At 59.6% G+C, this 21,886-nt stretch overlaps 1 protein-coding gene across 1 annotated transcript in view; it reads left to right on the top strand.

Annotated features, from left to right (window-relative positions):
• Slit3 (slit guidance ligand 3) overlaps positions 1 to 21,886 on the top strand; it is a 252,676-nt gene that overhangs the window by 10,357 nt on the left and 220,433 nt on the right. Inside the window, exons 2-3 of the mRNA XM_042670215.1 lie at positions 15,977 to 16,048; positions 18,532 to 18,603. Of these exons, the coding sequence (XP_042526149.1) occupies positions 15,977 to 16,048; positions 18,532 to 18,603 (144 nt within the window). The remainder of the gene's footprint in view (positions 1 to 15,976; positions 16,049 to 18,531; positions 18,604 to 21,886) is intronic.

Raw genomic sequence — 21,886 nt, 5'->3', positions numbered from 1 at the left:
TTCTAGGAATGACACCCCGGAACCCTCCAGGTAGATAGCAGTAGTAACCCGGCTTTGCAGGGCCAGGTGATGGCAAACACAGCGTAGCTCGATCTCAGGGAAGTACGTTTGTGTTCCTCGGTCAGCAAGCTCGTGACCGTGCCGTGGCCATTGTCAGTGGGGCCGGGACACTCGCACGCAGGTACCCGGGCCAGATGGCTGCCCGGCCTGCGTCCTTGCGTGGTTGTAGTGCGGTGATGCACCCGGGCAGCACCAGGGCGCCAATTCTGTCTCCAGAAAGCGGGGCACGTGCATGGAGCACTCAGAGCATGGCACGGCCACCGTGGCCCCTTCCGTGGCTCCCTTAGAAACCTGTGGTCTCCAGGCACGTCCAGGCCTCCGACTGACAGGCTGTGCTCACTCGGATCTCCTGGGATTGGCTCACACCGTCAGCTTTACCGTAACGACGTTCATTTCTTTGTCAACATTTTAAGGTTGGTTGGTGTGTTTCCAGCGTCGTTTTGAAAGGCTGGCAGGCCGGGGAGAGGCGGTCAGCCTGGCTCCGTGGCAGTAACCACGTGGCTCTCTTCACCACACCCCTGCACTCCGCACAGAGCTCCCGCTCCCAGATGGGCCGACTCCCAGCCTGCCCTGGGGCCATGCTGTGTTCTCTTCCTTCAGCCCAACTTTGCACACACCTGTCGTGTCTATGGCTCCCCCAAACTTGCGTTGGTGGCACCTCCCTGGCCGCCACACCGGCGGTATCTGTTCCTGTTCTCATTTTAAAGATGGGGAAACAGAGGCACAACCCAAGGACAGCTCCTGCCAAAGTCAGGGTGTGAGTCCGCGGCAAAGCGGGGAGCGGAGGCCGAGCCTCCCTGCCTCACCTGCAGGCTCCTCTGGCTGCCCGGGTCGCTGCTGGAAGAGACTTCCAGCATCCTGAGACGCTCTGTCCGGGCCTCTGCGTCCTGAGACTCTGTCTGAGTCCCTACATCCTGAGGTGCTCTGTCTGCAGGTTTTCTCGTAGAACCCATTCTCCGTACCGGGAGCCCCGAGCGTGACCGGGCGGGGTGGACGTCTTCCCACACTGTGCTCTTCCGTATCTGCGCGTCTTCTGCTGTGTCCAAGGGGGCTGCCCGTGCACCCCGCTGCGCCCAGCGGCAGCCCGGTGGGGTGAGTGCTATTTCCTGTGGGAACACGCGTTCATTGGAGGGAGCTGAGGGGAAGTGACCAACCGGGAAATGTGCTGAGGGCTCCGGAAAGAAATAGAAACGAGGAAGAAATCACCACCCGGCACCCAGAATGCTCCTGGGCACACAGCCGGGAACGCGCACCCCCCAAGGACGGGGGCCTGGATGCTGTCCGTGAGCTCTTTTGCACCAGGTGAGCGCTCTGCCACTTGAGCTCCACTTCTGGTGACCTGCTGGTTCCTTGGACATGAGAGTCTCATGGACTTTCCTGCCTGGGCTGGCTTTGAACTGTGATCCTCAGATCTCAGCCTGCTGAGGAGATGGGATGATAGGCATGCACACCAGCTCTCCCATTCCTCTGGGCTGCTGCCTGGGGCAGGGGCTGCTCAGGCAGGGTCGGGGAAGGCTCCGGGGCTGGGTGCCCAATCAACACGACCCCATGGTGTTGTGAGGCCACGGCTCCCGCACACCTGCAGTCTGGCTGGCGCTGCCCCTAGCTGGGTTTTTGGCTTCAGGGTCTCTGTGTGCAGTAAACGTTCCTGTCAGGCACAGGCGCAGCCTCGGGCCCAGGTGCTGGGTTTCATTCCATGAGACGTGGGTGTCTTCACTGAGCTGCCTCAGAGCTGCCCGTGTGGTGGAGACAGAGGTGAAATCCGCCCCTGCATCTCCTGGGGGTAGGGTGGGGAGGGGCGGCTCCTCCTGCCTGGACCCTCACTCTGCCCCCTGGATTTCTGGCCTCACTGCCTACCTTTGTTTTGGAAACGCTACCCAACTCCAGCCCCACCTGTGGGGGGGGCCTCGGTGCCCTCTGACCCCGGGAGGGGGGGCTCTGCTGTGCTGGAATGCATGGTGGCGGTGGCTGTGCCCCCCTTACCCGCCCTCCCCGGCGCCCCAGCTCCCAGGAGCAGGGCAGAGCTCCTTATCCAAGCCCAGCTGGGCTGTGGATGGACAGGGCGGCCTGCAGGACATTGACCCACCATGGCTGAGATCCTGGGGTCCCGAGAGTGTGCATGTTAATGTCGGAGCTCCGTGTGTGTGTGTGTGTGTGTATGTGTGTGTGTGTGTGTGTGTATGTGTGTGTGTGTGAGAGAGAGAGAGAGAGAGACAGAGACAGACAGAGAGACCGCAACAGCGCTTACTCATCGTGCCGGTCACCTCGCCATGCCCTGAGAAGGATTGTTCCGTTTTCCTGCTCACAAGAACAGGACGAGATCCCAGTGGAGGTGCAGTGCATTGCTCTCCCACCCCTGTGGTTCCCCAGTGTGAGAGCGGTCATCTGGGGCCGGGGGTCCCCGGTCAGAGGTCTCTTCCCACCCCCGTATCTGTGACCTCAGCTGCTCCTGGAGGAGGGGACACGGGAGAGCTGAAACGTGCAGGCGGTGCTGGTGGAAGGCAACGTGGTCGTTCCTCACGAAGCTAGCATTCCCACGTGACCCAGTAACTCCACGCCTAAGACTTGATCGATCAGTTGTGAACACCACTGCCCTCGGACCAAGAATTGAGCGCGGGGACTCCCTCAAGCGATGATTACGTAAAGTGGGGGGCGCAAGAGTGAGTGTGGAACAGCCATCCCTGAAACACGCGAGTGAGCGCTGGCATGACCCACACACGCATCCGTCCACGGACCAGCGTGTGTGTGCAGCGGAATACGACCCAGCCCTCAAAAGGAACAGAGCCCTGGGACCCGCTACCACGTGGGTAGGCGCACCTGGCCAACATCGCCCGGAGGGAAAACGCAGAGGCCGAAGGTGAACACCACGTGCCTGCGGGAGGCAAACTATATCCCATATGCTCACCATACTTTCCTAAAGCAAACCTCATCGCCAGAGAATCAAATAGCCGGAGTTAGAGAGGAGAGAAGTTCTGTGGAAACCCTGTTCCTATCATCACCTGGCACCCCGGTTCTCCCAGCATGGGGCTTGGGCATAGTACATGCATATTTCTCTCTCCCCCCACCTTCTCTTTTCCCGGCTGAGCCAAACTGGGAACACAATAATTCTATTTGTGGCGGGAGACTCGTGGAGGCTGGGGAGGGTGCGTTCCACTGCCATGGTAACCGGGGAACACAGAGATGGTAAAAATGAAAATGCAGGAATATCTTTGGCAGGTGGGGTCAGCCGGAGGTAACTGCGAGCCTGGGAAGAGAGCGATTGTTAATAATTGTTCTAAAACCCCAGGAAAAAACAAAAACAAAAACTAGCCAGGCCAGGCCAGGTCCCCACAGCTCCAGCCCCGAGGACACCCCGGGGGCCCTTCCAACTGGCAGAGACGGAGCACTGGGTGAAGCTGGCCCTGGAGCACGGGCATCTTGGTGAAGGAAGATGGGGCCCAGCCGTCCGTCCACCCCCAGCGCAGTTCGAATCCCAGACAACGCGGTGGGTGGACAGGTTGGGACTGCCCCACCTCCCCTGTCTTCATCATGCAGAGTTCTGTCTGGGCCCCCGATGGTGTTGCTTTTCCAAGCTTGTCCAGTCCCGTGTCCCTCGGCCTGGCAGTGGCTAGTCTGAGCTGCCGACAGACATCTGCCTTTCCCATCACATGTGGACAGGAGACGCGGGAGCCAGCGTGCGCTGCCCCGTCCCGTGTGCTGGGTGCCGGAGACCTCCAGACCTCTGGCCACCGCCCCCTGCCTGCCCGCTGACCAGGCAGAAGCAGAAAGAGGGTACAGAAGCTGCCTTCAGGAAGACGAGGATGCTGCTGCCATTTCCAGACTCCCCAAGGCAATGCCGGTCTTCCCCGGTCCCCAACGATGGATCGCCAGTCATCTGGGCTGGAGGCTCTCGGTTGGACCAGGCACCGGTCGCTCCGAGGCCCTGTGGAAGTGTAGACTGACAGGCCCATCCAGAGCCAGGGGGAGGGCCTCCACTGGTGGATGAGGCCAGTGTGCATTTCTAGAGAGTTCCTTTGTCTGCCAGTCCTGTTTTGGGGGTGGGGGGATTCTGTCTTGGCTGTTCCCCTAGAATTACCTGGCACCCACTGGTCTCTGGGAGCGTGTCTACCATCTTGAATTGTGGCACGCTGCTTCTTACCTCTCTTCATGCAGCGGTTGGGATTTTCCGTGTAGGGTCTACACTGGGGGGGGGGGGGGGGTCAGGAAGCCCCTTAGTGCCGTGTGCAAGGCCTCACACCCGCAGGCAGACAGACGGGTTCCGAGTGGGATCAGCATCACCAGCCGGGTGAAATCTCAGGGTGGGTCTGGCTCCGGGGGCAGTCTGGAATTTTCTCCGAGGGTCCCGGTATCCAGTCGGTGCTCACGCAGTGCTTGAACACTGAGCACACACGCATCTCTGCGGCCCGTGGCGGGAGGGTCAGCATGCCTATGCTCTTCAGCCTGGGTCCAGCCCCGGAGCTCAGCCCTGGCTGTGTGCTGAAATCACGCTGGGGCCTCAGAGGCTCTGGTGCCCGGGGGGCTCGGTGGGCTGGTCTGGGGTGCGGCCCGGGCGGCCAGGTTTCCAAAGCGCCCCGTGATGTGAGAACCCCTCCAGGGGGACTCGTGGATGTAGAGCCTGGGGCTGCGGGTTTTCTGCTGGGCATTTATGGAGGCTGTGCGTGTGTGCGTGTGTGTGCACACGTGTGTGTGGATGTTCATAGTGATGCGTGCGCACGCACGGTGCGGGGATGCGGGGAGCTATGCACTCCTCTTGAGCATCTCCGGCATCTTCCAGGCGCAGGGCCTGGAAGCCAGCCCTCGGGCAGAAGCTCCTCACCTCCTTCCTACAGGGCGGCTGCTGGCTGCCGTCCAGGGCGAGAGGGCTGTGTCTCAGGTGTGGAGGGGGGCTGGCGGGGGGAGGGGGGCTGGCACTGCCTCCGGGGCCCCGAGGTACCCGCCAACCATGGGGCACCATCTGCCAGTTTCAGGTGGCTTCTGGGGTTTCTCGGTGGAAACAGGCCCAGCTGGGTGAGCCCACCGGTGGGAGAGGTCACAGCAGCCCCCTCCTCCGCCCTCCCTCCCCCCACCCCCGCGGGTGCTGACTCAGCACAATCCTGCTGTAATTAAGCATGACAAGAAGGAAGGGGGGCCACGCACTTGGCCCGGGGCCCCGGGGGTTCACAAGTGCCAGCTGCTCTCGGTTTTCTCGGAGGCCAGGCAGGGCTTACCTGCGGGGATGGAGTCTCCCAGAGAGGGTGCTGGGGGAAGGTGACTCCCCGGCCACATTCCAGCACCCCAGGCCCCAGGCACACAGGGAGGGCTGAGATGGGAGCCTTCGTGTGCAGAGGGGAAGACTGTCCGTCCGTCCGTCCTCATGGGGCCTGGAGTCCGAGTTCAGGGACACAACTGGGCTTGGGGAGGGCTGGGGCACGGCGTCTGGGGGGCGTCCGGGCCCCGCGGCTCCTGGCGTGCGGCTGTCCTCAGTGCTCCTCCAGCCCTGGCCCGCTGTCCTGTGGGTTCCCGTGGGGCGACGCTGTCCCGCGGAGCTCCCGCCTCCGTCCTGGGACAACCTGCCAGGCCTGGATGACCCCACCGCCCGCAGCCGCAGAGCCTTTCATTTGGCCCTGAAAGAGCGGCAGGCTGGCATTTGAGGAACCGGGAGCCAGGTGTCATGGCCGGGGCCGACTCTGGGCGGCTGAGCTGGGACCAGGGCCTGCTGGGAGCCGGGTCTGGGCAGGGGGCCTCTTCCCATCGCCCCCTCCGCTCCGCTTTCTTCAGAGCTCTGCGGGCATCCTGGGGCTGCTCTTGGCCGCCGCACTGAGCGCCTCCAGGGTACCGCCGTGTTCCGCGCACACCGGAGCTGGGCAGGGCTGTACCAGCAAGACCAAGAGCAGAGGGAGAGGTGTGTGCACATACCAAGGGTTGTTCTGACCCTTGATACCCCCAGATCCGCTTAATGGCCCACCCATCCTGAGGAGAGCTGTGTCCCAGGCTAGCCCCATCCCACAGGGGCCGTGTTCTCAGGAAACTCTCTTTGTGGACATTGGGGTATAAACCCCAGGTAGTTTCTGTGCATCAGGAAGTACTGTTCTTCAGAGTCCCCGCCCCCCCCCCCCCCCAAGCATTTGAAAGTGCAGGGCGCTCTCCATCTGGAGGAACAGAGGCGGTGGGTCCCAGCCGGCCTACGGGAGCCCCGGCCCAGATCTGCAGGCCCACATACGCACTGTATAGTTCACATGTCCAGCCCTGGGCCAGGTCACGAGCACCGGTGGGTGACTCATGGCGTGTGAGGCCGAGCCGGCACGCAGCCGACGGGATCTCCCCGCTGAATAAAGAACGCAGGGTAAATCAAAGTTTCCCCCTTCGAGTCAGGGGTGGGAGCTGGGCCGCCGTCTCAGAAATGGCAGGAGGTACACACACACACACACACACACACACACACACACACACACGTTGGGGGCGCTTGCGGGAGAGCACAGAGATATTTTTCTTCTACGTAGAGTGTAGCGATCTCTTCTTCACCAGGAGACCTGGGAGGAGCGTGCGATACGTGGTAATGGGAAACAGATTTCCCCCAGGGTGGATGAAATGCCCCCCTCCCGGGCCGCAGGGGCGCCAAGAGCCGCCTTGCGTTCTCCCAGGATCCGTGAGGAATGTTATCAGGTCATCACAGGAAGGCTCGGCTCTGCCCGGCGAGGGCAGGCTGGACCCAGTACGGCCTCTTCCTGTCCCTGGCATGCTACCAGTGCCAGATGGCGGAGCCAGGCCACCTGAGGGCTCTGCCGTGGGGACTGGCTGGCCTGGGCCGTGGTGTCTGGGGTTGGGGGCAGATGACCTGCTGGGCGGAGGAGCCACGTGTCTCCAGGGGGCCTCGGATTGGGGAACGTGGAGAACTGAGGCAGGGCCTGGGCCGTGGACCTGGACAGAGGTGGGCAGTGCCACCATGCGTGGATGGACAGGAGTCTCTGGCCAGGTGTCCAGGGGGAACGGATGGACTGCAACCACCTAGTTCTGGGTCTTGAACATGCTTGCCCTCTACCAGCTCCGGAGACCTGGAAGGGGGCTCTGGTCAAGCCCTGCCCTCTCCGCTGTGAATGGAAACAAGCTCAGAAGCAGGGGGAAGATGTGGCCCTGGGGCAGCTACCGGACCTCCCTCCGGGGCCCTCGCTTACCGCGTGGCAGCCAGAACCGGCCCCCTCGGGGACTCTGAGGTGCACCGATCCATACAGGACGGCAGAAACCAGCCCTCGGCGTCACCGCGCCCAGGCGCCGCCCGCCCACCTCCCTACATCGCGTCATCAGACGGCCTCAGGTGTGCTCCACGCCTGCGAAGGAGAATGAGGGGTTCCCCCACCGCACACGGGGCCGATTTGCAGGACTCGGGGCTCACGGCGCGTCTCCAGGTGCGCCTCTCCGTCTCCCCACAGGACACTGAGCCGTGTCGGCCCCGGGTGACGCCGGGGTCCGTGGAAGGCATTCTCTGCTCTGAGGAGCTCATGGTGCATGTAAAACAGGAGATGCTCCACTCAGGCAACTGAGAGCCATGTGCAGGCTGAAGCCATTTTGGTGGACAACAGTGAGAGTGGGCCACGGACCGGCCACGGACCAGCCAGGGCTCTCTCCCATGGAGCCAACGGATGCCACCGTGTGTCACCTGTCAAGTTTCCTCTGTGTGCCCTGGACGGTCAGGTCCAAACTGCATCCGAGACCGCCCCTCCCCAGCCTCCGCCTCCCTGCCTTCCTCCCCAGCCTCCACCGCCCCTCCTCCCTTCTTGCAGGCCTTGGTGTTATTCTGTGATTACCCCGCATCATCCTTCCCAAATGTGCATCAAATTAAGGAGTTACTAGGGTACGGCAGGACATGTTTATGGGGGAGAATTTCCTTTAAAGTCACAGCTCGGCCTGAACTCACTTTATTAGTGTTTACACAAAGCGTGTAGCCAGTTCCAGAGCGCTCCGTGTTTATATCCTCCGCCGCTTCCTTCCTGCTTTCTTAAAGAGATCACTGCGCCTCCTCCATTTCACGCTCACGGTGCGTGCCCTCTGCCGGTGCGTGCCCTCTGCCGGTGGCCGTGGAGGTTTGACACGCTTGGAGGCAGGGCTGCCGTGTTCCACAAGCAGGCGTGTACGGAGGAGTGGTCTGGAATCCAAGCCCATAGGTGATAGGTAGTGGTGGGAAGGCCCGGCCCACAAGTTCAGAGACGCAGGGCAGAGCCCCCCCTCCCAGAGCCCCCTGGGAGTGGCCCTGTTTCTGTCACGAGTGGCTTTGCTGTTGTGCTAGGCTGACCCTTGGTCGTGACCCTCCTGGGAGAGCCCCGATGGCCGTCTGTCTCTCCTGCTGGAGTTATTAGCCGCTTCCTCTGACTCAACAAAAGCATTCGAGTTCAGCTGATAAATGACAGGGGCGCTCCGATTCCACGGCCCAGATTTACTGGCATCATAAAATCCTGACACCAGCTCTCGATCCAAAGTTGTGTTCAACGCAGGGCAAAGGAAACGAATCGACACGGTCACTAAGCCGGGGCCGGCGTTCACGCCTGTAATCCCAGTCTCCTTGGGAGGTGGAGCTGGGCGGAAGCTCGAAGCAAAACCAGATGAAAACCGGTTGAGACAGAGCAAAAGTTCAGACCATCCCGTCACTCCCCAGGTATTTGTTTGCTGGCTTCGCGCTGAGCCCCGGGGATTCAGACACACACACAATGTGGTGCCAGGAGGAAGAACTTGGAGTTCTTTTAACGTAGGTAAAACGCTGTATGGGTTCCTTGCGTGAAGCTGCTGGTCGCAGCACGTCTTTGTTGTTGTTTCTGGTTAAGTTTGTAGCACTGGTCCCCGGGCTGCCTGTGGCGGTGAAGACTCCCTGGACCTGTCGGGTTGTGACCGTGCACACCAGTGCCCCAGTGTGCCTGCACCGCGGCTGGTTCGTGTGTAGGAGGGCAGCATTGCCTCCTCAGCCTCGGGATACATCCTGGACTCTGCGCACAGTGCTCGCCGCGTGGTAGACGCCGTGCACTGGCCCCTGCGTAGAGATCTGGCCGTCAGCGGAAAGGCACCAAGAGCAGGGATCACAGGCTGCTGTGTGTGTTCTCTGTTGGCAGCGGTTACGGGGCTCTCTGAAGTCTCATTTAAGATAACGTGTGCTCTGGGCACCGTGTGTGGCTCTCACCTGCGGTCCCTGCTCCTTGATTGGGCGGTGGCAGTTCGAAGCCAGCCTGGGCAGTTAGCGCGACCCCCAGCGTCAGGCCACAGGAAGCTGGGTGTGGTGGCGGGCGGGAGGTGTGAATCGGCGGGGTCGGGGTCTGGTCCAGCCGCGGCAGGACGTGTGGGATCCTCCCTGAAAAAATAACAGATGAGGAGGGGTGGGGCGTCTGACTCCAGTGGTGAGGCCCGGAGTGCCATCCCAGGACCGAGGGCACGCGGACGTGCACGTGCACACGCGCGCACCCCGATACCGAAGGTCGAGGCTGCAAGTCCTAGAGGCTAGAACATCTTATTTTTCTCTCCTTCGAAGTAGGGGAAGGTGCCGTGTGCAAAGCCGGGTCCTGAGGTGGGAGGACCCTGTGGCCACCCTGCTGCTCCCACTCAGTTCTGCTGAGCCCTGGGCAGTGGGTGGAGCCAGGAGATGGGCAGAGCCATGTGGTGGGCGGAGCCCTGGGCAGTGGGTGGAGCCAGGAGATGGGCAGGGCCATGTGGTAGGCGGAGCCCTGGGCAGTGGGTGGAGCCAGGAGATGGGCAGAGCCATGTGATAGACGGAGCCCTGGGCAGTGGGTGGAGCCAGGAGATGGGCGGGGCCATGTGGTAGGTGGAGCCCTGGGCAGTGGGTGGAGCCAGGAGATGGGCAGAGCCATGTGGTAGGCGGAGCCCTGGGCAGTGGGTGGAGCCAGGAGATGGGCGGGGCCCTGTGGTAGGCAGAGCCCTGGGCAGTGGGTGGAGCCGGGAGATGGGCGGGGCCATGTGGTAGGCGGAGCCCTGGGCAGTGGGTGGAGCCAGGGGATGGGCGGGCCGTGGCAGAGGGCGGGCCATGAGGTGGACGAAGCCTTGGGCAGTGGAGAGTTCCAGGAGGACTCTGCCCGGGTCCCATACTGCGGGCTGATGGACAGGAGCTGACAGCACCGTGACAGTGGCTCCGTCGTGGATCTTTCTAGAACCTCATCACTGGTAGCATCACAGCCCATCGCCCTGAGCTCCAGAGGGGACCCCACCTGTACAGGCTGCAAGGACTAAGCATGTCCCCACCAGAGCCTGTCCCCCAAGCCGGGGACCACGGAGCCGCTGTCCCGTGCATGGGGACAGGCTCGGATTCCGGATTAGGGTGTGAAATGCTCTGGAATTTGCAGTGAGTGTACACACAAGAGCATCGCAGACATCTAGACTAAACACCGCTGCAACCAGGACCAGCTCGGGGTGGGGGGTTTGCTGTCTGTGACCCAGAGCCTGAGGCTGACTGAACCCACGGGGAGCCCTGCCCCCGGCAAGGAGCAGAGATAGGCCCATGCAGCCTCGTGGGGTACCCCTGGTCTGACCCCCCCCCCCCCTTGCAGGTAGCTGTCTGTCTGCACAGGGCTGGCCGCGGGCCTCTTGCAGGTGTAAAATTATAGATGCAAGAACGCTGCCAAAGCCCCAACTTCAGCCCAGGGAGGCTGTTCGCGCACAACCGCGGGAGAAGGAAGCCGGCTTTTCAATCAGATTCAGTCATTCCTTTCCTGAAAGCGCGCGTGTGTGTTTAAACTTGTATGCGGTTATGCAACGGGTCTGAATGAAGTGCAGAACACCCTGGCGGATGCCTCCTGGTGCGTGAGTCTGGGGAGAGGAAGCAGGGAAGGGCCCTGCAAATGAGGGGAGGGCAGGGTGCGGCCTGGGGCCTGGGGCCTGGTGTGGCTCAGAGGCCCTCGAATACTTGCTGCTGGCTTTCAACAACCGAGGAGGAGGAATGAAAGCACCAGGTCCTTTGAGCTGGGAACAGGATAGAAAGCCGGAGCTGGGCAGGCCAGGGAGGACCCGGCCAAGCAGATGTGGCATGGGCGGCTCCTAGGAATTTCCGGTCTTTCTGTTTATTTATTTTGACAGTACTTTCACTGGAACTCGGGGTCTTGTGTGTGCTAGGCAGGGCCTCTACCACCGAGCCAGGCCCCCAGCTCTACTTGAGACAGGCTCTGGCTGGGCCTCCTCAGGCCACCAGCCTGCTGTTTGTTGCCTGCAGTAGCCGGGCTGACAGGAGTGCACCACTGTGTCTAGCTTCCTTGGTGGAGATGAGTTCTTGTGACTGGTTTTCCCGAGGGCTAGGCTGGAGCCGCCGTGGCCCTGAGCACAGCAATGCCCCCCCCCCACCTCCACACACACACACACACACACACACACGTGGTTGGGATGCCAGGTCCCACTGCCACACTCACACCCAGCACGGGGGTTGAGATGGAACCTTGTGACTGTGTTGTCTGGGCCGGTCTCAGGTGTGGTGGTCTTCAGATCTCAGCCGGAGGAGTAGCTGGGATTACAGGCGTGAGCCCCCATACCTGGCTGAACTTCTGTTCCCTGTGGCTGTGGGGAGTCTTAGGTCAGCCGGACGAGTGTTTTAACACTTTTTTCCATTCTGTTCACCCACCTGGATCCTTCTGTTCCCCCCCACCCCCTCCGCTGGCTTCTGGTCCTCTATTCTGAGATCCACAGCCCTTCTCCAAGATGTCTTCCTGGCTACGCGGGGCCTGGTACCTGCGCTTCACCCTGAGACGCTTCCCTGGCCGGAATCTGTACTCCCGATGTTCGCTGGGGCGTTGCTCCTCCCTATTGGTCTTCGCTTGCTACCTGGCTCTGTGTCGCCTCTCCTTCTGGCAGCCTCCCTGGCCTCTGCACCCCCAGGGTTGGTTGAGGCCGGGGAGGGAGACCCTTTCCCTGCAGCCCGGGGCTTTGGGCTGTGGCTCGCCTCCCTTCCACTGGGCCCTGGGCGGGGGGCTGCTCTCACCTCTTGGCCCAGCCTCCCTAACCTGGCTGCTTGCCCCTCCGGGTCATAAGTTCGGGGCCACCCGTCTCCCCATGGCTGCGCTGTGACACCAGGTCTGTCCCACATTGAAGGAGGGGAAGGAGGGAGAAGGAGCTCAGGGGCTGCCCTGGGACCTATCTACCATCCTGACCCAGGAGACGGGAGCCCTGGAACAAGAACGGCTTCCCCGTTCAACGTTCTCTCCACTCTGCCAGGGCCAGAGTGGCGGTTGAATAAAGGTAGACAGAAAGGAGGGAGGAGGAGAAAAGCGACCGGAGGGAGGAAGGAAGAGAGGGAGGGAAGAAAGGAAGGAAGGAAAGATGGATAGAAGAAAGGGAGGAAGGAAGGAAGGAAGGAAGGAAGGAAGGAAGGAAGGAAAGAAGGAAGGAAGGAAGGGGGAGGGAGGGAGGGAAGGGAAAGGAAAGAGGAGGAACCTGCTTTTCTTTCTTTCACGTTAACAGCCAAAATAAGAAAGATATCTGCTTGCACTTTACCCTAAGGCAGTGCTTCTGGGCCTTTATCCATGCTGCCTCTTTTACCCAGAATCCCTTTCCTGCCTGTCACACATTCCTGCGCCCCCTGGCTGTGCGGGGCTTGCTCCTGAGGTCTCAATTAGAGCGCCACTTCTCCCGACCCCTCCCGCGACCCCGCCAGCCACACAGCCCTCTCCTCTGGCTCCCGCGGGATTTGTTTACGCCTCTGGCGCACTGGGAGCAGGGGTCTCTAACTGACAGCTCCAGGGCCAGGTCTCTTTCTTCCGCCTATTTTTACACAGCCACACCCACTCATTCAGGCTGAGCCATGGCTGCCTCACGCCCCAACGCAGAGTTCAATTTGCTGACCCAGTTGTGTTTTTTTACCGTGTGTCCCTTTTTAAGAAAAGTTTCCCAAGTAGGCTTTAAAAAGCCATGGATGGCTATTGCTTCCTCACTAAATTCTGCGTGCTGTATCCCTGCCGGACTATACCATAGCATTTATGACAGACTGAAGTACCTAGTGGCCAAGACGGGTTTGTTGAATGAATTTGCAAATGAAGGAATGAATGAAGGAACGAAGGAGGTATCCCATTGGGAGTGCTAGGAAATGTCCCTTTTGATTCATGGTCTTCCAGTGTTGTCCTGAATTCTTCCCCCTCCTTCCCCCTCCACCCAAGGTGTTGAACAGATGTGCAAATCGCGCGCTGGTTTTGCGATTCGGGATGGGGAGTGAGCACAGATGATTGCCTGCTGGGTGGGGACAGCAGCGCCGAAGTCCTGGGTGCCCGTGGGTGCCCGTGGGGTACCGAGGGAACGCACCCCCTCCCAGGTTTGCAGAGGGAGCTGGGGTCTTCCCGGGGAGGCAGGAGGGGAGATGTGGCATCATCTTCTGTGACCTTCTGTTTGTTTATGTACCCCCCTGGGGCTCTCGGCTCTCCTTCATTTAGCAGATGACACGGAAACGCTCTGCCCCCAGGGGTGTTGGGGCCGCTGCTGGGTGTCCTGGTAAAAACGGGCCTCTGCGTTCAGTCTCTCTGAGTTTGAATCCCAGCCTTACCACGTACTGACATTCCATCTCACGGCAAGTTTGCTTTGTGGGTAAAATAACACCAAAAACCTCCTCTAACCAGCGGAGAAAACCGAGCCTCAGCCTCATCTGGACAGGGAGATGGTAATAACAGGACTCACCGCAAGTGACCAAGTGGAGCAGAACCTCCTCCCCCCCCCCCCCGCCCCCTCATCACAGGGCCACTGGCCAGGAGCCTGGGCCCGGGACCCTGGGGCTGGCTCTGAGCAAGGTCGGTGGGGACACAGCGCTTCTTACCTGCTGAAGGGAGCGAGCAAAGCCCACCTTTCAGCACACTTCCTGACAAGACCAGGAAGAGTGGGAAGAAAGCTCTGATGCGGACTGCATCTTTCAGCCCAGCCTCCAGGGCAAAGAGTGCTGGGCTCCCGGTGGAGTTGGGTGACTTTCCTGGAATCCCCTAGAAAGCAGGGGCAGAGGTGTGTGTGTGTGTGTGTGTGTGTGTGCGCATGTGTGCGTGTGCATGTGTGTGTGTGTGCATGCGCGTGTGTGTGTGTGTGTGTGTGCATGTGTGCGTGTGTGTATGTGAGTGAGTGAGTGACGTGTATGTGTAAGGCCATCCAGGGGCTGGGACTCTCAGCATCAGGCCTCCTCCATGGTCGCTTCTCATCCCAGTCCCAAGATGTGTGTGTGTGGGGGAAGGGGGCGTGGGTTGGAGGTGGGAGGGGCAGGAAGTTTTCTGGCTCAGGCCTGCAGGCAGCCATCACTTCTGCCAGTGTGGTAGCCACCAGGTCTGAAGGGATCTGGTCACGTGATGCGTGCCGGGCAAGCTGGGAAGTGTAGTCTCTGAGTGTGCAGCCTGGTCTGGTGGACAGCCTGCGGATCGGCAGGACAGTGGTTGTTACGGTGCCCTGAGCCCCGTGGGGAGGTATGGACCTTCCTAACGGTGCGGGCTTTTCCTTTGCGGAGCCCAGGAGAGCGGCCCGGGCATCTTCAACCTTCAGCCATCATCCTGGGCCTCCATGCCAGGGCTGAGGGCCTCCACGGCCAGGTCGGTGTGCGTGCTTCCGTACCTGACCTGTGGGCTGGAAGGGGAGCTTGGGCTTCCTAACTCTGTATGCCTGGGCCCCCCCCGGAACCCCACGGTGTTTTGCAGCACACTCTGTACCCCCCTTGGCACAACACACATTCATTGGCACTACCCGTGTGGCGATCCATCGCCGGCACCAGCTGCTAGGATTCCAGGCCGGCTTCTGATGTTCACATTTGTACTTGCGTTGTCAGCCCTGCAGTTGTGTGTGGGGGGGGCTTGTGACATGGGGAGCGGGCACAGGTGCCCCCGCCCTGGAAGCCCTGCCTCCCCCCCGCCCCGTGTGCCCGCGGCCCTGTGGAATCTCATGAGGGCAGACCCAGCTCCGGCTCCCCGAGGAGCTGCGTGGATGCAGTTTTGAGGGTGGGAGGTGGAATCAGGCGAGGTTACGCGAGGACTCGAGCGCTGGATTTTTATTTCCATGTCAGTCCTCATTCCTTGGAGAATGGTTTCCTGCTTGCACCTCGCGGGCCGTACCCAGCTGGAGCTCAGTGGGCTTCGGGTGGCCGTCACCACCGGAGGATGCCTCGGGGCCAGTAGTACACCCCGTGTTTGGGTTATGAGCCCTAAGATCATGTGATGTTGTGGCCCTGTTTCCTGGGGTGACAAGCCACCTGCACAAGGATGCTGGATCGCCGAGACGTTCTTGTGTCGGGGAGCGCGGGGCTGAAGTGCTGTGTGGCACCATGCGGCGATCTGGAGAGAGCAGGGCCGGCGTCGACGCCGGGCGGAGAGCCCGGGCTCTCCTGGTCTGGAGCGAGGGGAAGTGCAGTTCCAGGGGGCTCACAGGGGAGGTGGTGGGATGGGTCGGCCCGTCGAAGCGCAGAGGCGTCTGGCTTCCGGCGTGCGGGACGCAGACCCGGGACGTCTCTTGGCTGGCTGGCTCTGGAGAAGAGATGGGTTCCGGCAGGCCTCAGTAGTTCTCAGTTCCAGTATGTAGAAGGGAGTGTTTGTGTAAATTGTGCATGTATTCCTGGGACCCCTGTGTCCAGAGGGAGCTGGAGATGTCTGAGAGTCGGGCCTGGATCTGGGGCTCACTGCAGGAATCCCTGACACGGGATGTGGGGGGGGGGGTTCCCGCCCATGTGTCTGCTGAGGTCTGGAAACTCAAGGCTGGGGAGGGGATCGCGAGGCTGGTCTGTTGTTGGTGGAAGGGGCCAGAGGAGCGAGGCAGCTAAACATAACAGCTCCGCTGGGCACAAGGGAGACCTTGTTCTACCGCAGCCCGCGGCTGGCCGGGCGCGCCCAGGGGGTCTCCCATCACTGGACTCGCCTCCCGCACCACCCCAGCCCCTCTAGTCTATGCAGAGTTGGGATAAACACCGGTGAGTGCCACCCACCAACGTCTGGCCTGGCTTTGCTTTCCACTGCAGGGACCTGGACAGAAATAACATCACCAGGATCACTAAGACGGACTTCGCTGGACTCAAGAACCTCCGAGTCTTGTGAGTAGCCCGTGCTCTGTAGCGGTCAGCTCAGCGGCCCCGTGAGAAGCTCTCCACACCCTGACGTCACATTCTGTCCCGGGAGGCCCGAACTCGCGGCTGGGCAGCCCTGCATTCCCACACACAGCTGGACACGGTGTTACGTTCTGCGGCCCTGCATTCCCACGCACAACTGGACACGGTGTCGAATTCTGCGGCTGGATTGGCCAGCCCGGAAGAGCGACGCCAGAGCTCAGTTCTAGTGACAGGGAGAATGGCAGGTGACAGATGATACGTGAGCATCGGGGCTCCTGGGAGGAGAGCAGCGTCAGGCGGAGGAGCTCGCTAGCTTCCTTGAAGAGGATGGCTTCCTCTGCCGCCCTAGCATCAGCAGAGCAGTCAGGATGCGTGTTATCCATCGAGGGGCTTCCCAGAGGTCCTGGGAGTGGGGAGGGAGAGGGTCAGACAGGTCACGGCTCTTGCTGAACGTTCACAGCTGTGCGGACAGGTAGCAGGTCTGAGATGGGGATGGACAGGAGAGGAAAGCAAGACCCCCCTCCCCCCGCCCTGGGTCTGTTAGGGGTGAGGTGCGTCTCCAAGACTTGTCACTGGAAGAAAGGGTAGATGCTCAGAGGTACCAGAGGGAGGAGACACTGAGTCCTCCTTCCCAAATCAGTCTCGAGTGTGAGTGCACACCCAGCCTGCCATCTGGGGACTTGGTCTGCTTCGTGGCGTGGACTCTTGGTGCCAGCTCTCTACCAGCAGTACCAGCCAAGCCTAGGGGACCAAAGCTCCATTCTCTAACCACGTCAAAAAGCATCCTCTCGTCTTCTTCCTGTGGCATCTGAAAGACTGGAAGACATGGCAGTTTCCATATCTGCCCCAATATCCACTTCTCTATCTAGCGAGTTTGAACATCCTTCACAGACGATCAGAGCAGTATCCTCTGAAGGGTCTAGAACAGTCCTGGGACTGCAGTTTATCTTTTCAGTTAATTGGTATGGTTTCTTTTTTTTTTTTAAAAAAAATATATTATTCTGGTATACTATGCCAGAAAAGCTCTTACCCCTACTTTATGAGTCCTGTTAATACAGACGCTGGGGTTGGTGATCTTCGTCTTCAGCTCCAGGCTGAAGTGACCCTGTATTCCAGGGGCTGGATTGCTGGCTTGAAAAGAGAGCTGGACGAATAAAGCATCCCAGCTCTGGGACAGCATGTCCCCTCCTGTTCTCCGCTGAAGGAAGTCTGGGCAGTCTTCTTTATCATCATTATTTCTTAAACCTTCCTCGGCATCTTTCCTCTCTCTGCCCCTTATTTACAATCCATAGCGGGACTAAGGAAAGCCGGGAAGGTCTCCACGGCGTGCACCTGTGCCCCTGGCTGTCGGAGCCGCCGACGGGGGCCGGCGGGCGGGTGAGGTTGGATGAAGACAGGCCAGACCGTGTCTCGCCGAGCCTCTTCTCTCTTAGTAATCCATCGAAGGACTCTGCTGTGTTTGCAGTGCGGGCGGCCAGTTTAACCCCAGAGTCAAACCCCGCCTGGCCGTCCTCACCCGGGCTGTTTCCGATTCTGGTCCAGTGTTGAAATTAAGCAATACCAGAATGCTGTGAATGAACGCAGACTCTGGCCACAGACGGCCCTTCTGTGCCCTCAGCCATCTGGCCAGTAAATGGGGGTGGCCCCGCTGGCCTGCAGGCAGCTCTTGCTGGCTTCTTAGAAGGCCCGATGCAAGTTTCATGGCCCAGTCCTTCGAGATTCTTGTCTGCAGTCAAATGGCAATGATTTGTGGGGTCTTCTACGGGCCCAGACTTCTGCAGATGGGGGCCATGCTTTAGACAGGCCTTTCCGAGAGGCTGACGCTTGCACAAGGCAAAACAGGAGAGCCAAGTGGAGAATCGTAGGAGATTTCAGGAGGAGGTGGTACGGGTTTCCCGGGCTAGAGACCACAGGGAGCTGCTACTGCCCAGGGCATCAGGGAACGGTCCGGGGAGAAGTTAGCCAAACCTGGCACAGCTCTCCCTCCAGGGCCAGTGCCACCCTGAGGCCGCCTGGCAGGGGGAAGGGCTAGAACCAACAGCCTCGGGGTCCCCTCCAGCGTGCCCCCCAGAGCCCCCTCTCCGACCCTCATCGGCCGACCCCAACAGGAGGCGGGGGTCCACGGAATGTGTTTGAGTCCTTGGAGGAGGAGGGTGTGGTGGGCATGTTTGGCAGAGGCTGGCCGGGTGTGTGTGCAGTCAGCCCTTTTTACCCCCTTTCCTGTTTCTGGGCCATGCTGAGCACTGTTTGGTGAGGGGAGGGACATTTGCTGGGAGCATGTTTACAACAGAGGCGTGTGAAACTATGTCAGGTGCGGGCGGGGAAAGCCCGGGAGCGGGCCGTCCGGTCCCACCACCCATCCCACCACCCTGAGCTCCCTTGAAGGGGTCCGGAGGGTCCCAGGAGGGGGCTGCCTCCCCGGGAGGCCCCAGGCCGCTCTTGACCCCGCTTGTGCCTTGTGGTTTTAGGCATCTGGAGGAAAACCAGGTCAGCGTCATCGAGAGAGGCGCCTTCCAGGACCTGAAGCAGCTGGAGCGACTGTAAGTGCACCCTGGCCGCCTCCGGCTGCCTGGAGACAGCCTTGCGGGGTGGGGTGGGGGCAGGGGGGGCAGGGAGGGAGGTAGAGGGAGGGGAGAGGGGGGAGATGCCTTTTTTTTCAGTTTGTTGGGTTTTATTTTTTGTCCACGCGACTTGTGATGTTATTGAAAAAGCGAAAAGAAACCACGCGCGGTCACGTTGCTCTGGGTGCCGCTCGCTCCTCTGCATGTGTTCTAGGGATCCCAGCGAGACCCACTTACTTATAGTTCCTTGTTGTTGTTGTTTTCAGATGCTGGGGTTTGCATCTGGGGCTTGTTTTTCTCCTTCCACGGGCGGGCGGGGCGTGGCTGTCTCTGTTTCTGTCCTGGGGAGGGGTTCCTGTGTTCCCCAGGCCTGAGGAGGCCCAGCCTGCAGTCCCCCCCCCCCCCCGCCCCCCTTACCCCTGTCCTGGAAGCCGCTGAAGATTCTCCCCACGCCTCTGCGGCTGCTCTCTGCTCAGGCTGCTCCTCCAGAGCAGAGCAGAGCAGAGCAGAACAGAGCCCTCTGTCCTGAGGAAGAGAAGGAGGAGGAGGAGGTGGGGGAGGAAGAGAAGAGGAGGAGGGGCGGAGGGGCGAGTGGGCTCAGCCTCCCTTCCCGCATGCCTGTTTTTCCCAGGAGCCTCAGCCTGTCTCTGAAAACCCACACATTTCCACGAGAGAACACACTGCCAGTGGTTTAAAAATAGGCCCCAGATTCTGCCTCAGTGGTGGGGGGGGGGCGGGCAGGAGCGGGAGAGGCGGGGAGGGGAGGGAGACTCCGTTTACTTCAAGGATGAGTGCTTTTGCAGAACACCCCGGTCCCTTTGGTGACCAGGATGGCTCAGAGGGCTAAGGGGGAGCTTCACCTTCCTTTCCTCAATCATCGCCAGCAGCTCCCAGCATCTGGATGCTGGAGCCGTAGTCACGCTGGTGGTGGCTCTGGCTCTCCTCTGCTCCGTGTGTGTGTGTGTGTGTGTGTGTGTGTGTGTGTGTGTGTGTGTGTGTGTGTCCGTCCCTGTGGGAGTGGGAAGGGACCTGTCTCCCGTCAGCGAGGCCACCCAGCCCAGCGCTTTGCCCTGTTGTGTGTTGTTTTCCTCCTGGGTTGAACCGTACCATGTTCTTTGCTCTCATTGGCTCAAATATAGGAGATGAGTCCCTCATCAGGGTAAACGGTTATGGAGGTAGGATTGTCTTTGGCCAGGCTTTGATTTTTTTTTTTTTTTAAGCTTCCTCAAACCTCATTCTTTGTCTTTATTTAGAAACGGAGAAAATAGAAAAGAGGTGTTGTTGAGCCTGTTTTTCCTGGAGAACAATCCCCGGGGGCCCGTGCGTGGCGTGGAATTAGTGGGCTACCTTGGACGCCGGGGCTGTGCTGGTGGTGTGCATTTGTCCGCTCTTTGGTCCTTGTGACGTTCCAACACGGCATCTGGTCATGGGGACGAGGGGCCAGGGCCTCCTCCCCAGGGGAGGGGGCAAGCAGCGAGGTGAATGTCACGGGGAGGGGAGGCTCAAAGCCGCGTCTGCCCGGCGTCAGCGCGCGCGTGAGCGGCAGACACTTGAGGAGCGTGGTCCTGACTCCCGCTCTCCCGCCCTCGGAGTCCCTGGAGAGTCGGTGCCACGTGGCGTGAGAGGTGCGGCCCCTGGCTCCGTCCGCCGGGCTGCAGTCCCAGGCCTCAGTGGGAATCACCCCCTGCGGGGCGCTCGCTCCCTGCGGTGCACACGCACCACGCCTCCGAGTGGACCCGCGTCCACACATCCGCATACACCGGCGTCTGCGTGCAGCGTGTGTGTGCACCAGGCCCACGGGTGGGAGGACCAGGCGCGGGAGGCTTCCCCGCAGGAGACGCGGGAGAGGGTGCTGTCCTGTCCACGCGTACCCCCTGGGCTGTGACGTCCATGCAGCAGGAAAGGTCAGGCTCCACGCCGGCCAAGGGAGGGGCCGGACTCAGCCTGGGCTGGCCAGCACCGCCTTCCATCGGAAGTGAGTCAGAGAAAGATGAGCAGAGGGAGCTGGGCTAGAGTAAGAGCTGGACAGGCCGCCCGGAGTAGCAAGGAGACGTACGTGTGTGTGTGTGTGTGTGTGTGTGTGTGTGTGTGTGTGTGTGTGTGTGTGTGTGTGTGTGTGTATGTGTGTGTGTGTCCATATATGCCTGTGTAATCCTGACTGTGCCAGTTAGTTTCTATTGTATCGGGCTAAGTGTGGGAATGGGAAAATATAACGTATTTGCTGTGTGTGTGTGTGTGTGTGTGTGTGTGTGTGTGTGTGTGTGTGTGTGTGTGTGCATGCCAGTACCGGGACTTCCTTCCGTTGTATTTGCTGTGAAGAGGAACTTGAGAATGGATTGAGCCACCCCTAGGCCTCCTGGCTCACCTTACCTGGGTCTATGTTTGGGAATAGATTAGTCCTTACTGATCATATTCTGTGATATAGCCTGAAAGAACTTAGAAGATATATAGATGTATATATGCATAGCTATATATGTATGTATCTCTTTCCCTTTGAAGCTCCAGGAACACTTTTGTGACTTAAGAAATAAGCAACCAAGATTACAATGGAAGTTTATGTGAAGTTGCTTTTATTAGAAAAATAAAGACGAATATAAAACCTCATATTCTCCCTAGAAACAAAGTATGCAAAAACAGACACCCACAAAGAGACAATAGCTAAACAGAGAAGCTATTCAAGAAGAGTTATAAGGCTTTAGACCTTACATACGTGTATTTATATATATTTATGTGTGTGTATATATTTATACTAAACAACAACATAAATCACAATTGTTAAAACCTCAGAAGTTGAATAACTAGAGAAAAATAGAGTTTGGAAGATGGAGTGAAGAATCCAGGAAAGAAGTTATAAGTAAAGAAGTCATTTCAGAAGAAATATTGCTCAGTGCAATCCCAACGAACAGTCGTGTAGGAATTACAAATCTACTCTGAAGACTTAATGTAATTCTTCAGAGTTGGGACACTGTGGTATGGGGGAGCCAATGTACACATGCATCGGGGTGTACAACAGCCCAGGTGAACAGAATCCACTGATTCTTGATAAAGGCGCAAATACAGTTCAGTGGAAGGGGAAAAAAAATCACCTCTTCCATGGTGCTGTGCAATGAAGTTCCGTGTGCTGAAAAATGAGTCCACACACAAGCCATGTGCTGTCTACAAAATTAAGTCGCGTGGCCCCTAAGTCTGCGTGTGAGAAGTACAACTCAAAAGCTGGGGGAAGATATGTGGGAAATGTTCTGGAACTTGTGCTTGACACAAC

The sequence above is a fragment of the Dipodomys spectabilis genome, unplaced genomic scaffold, assembly GCF_019054845.1.
Source record: "Dipodomys spectabilis isolate Male_0828 unplaced genomic scaffold, ASM1905484v1 ptg000528l, whole genome shotgun sequence".
Lineage (NCBI taxonomy): Eukaryota > Metazoa > Chordata > Mammalia > Rodentia > Heteromyidae > Dipodomys > Dipodomys spectabilis.
The sequence above is the reverse complement of the archived record's forward strand: the minus strand, read 5'-3'. Positions and strand labels throughout refer to the sequence as shown.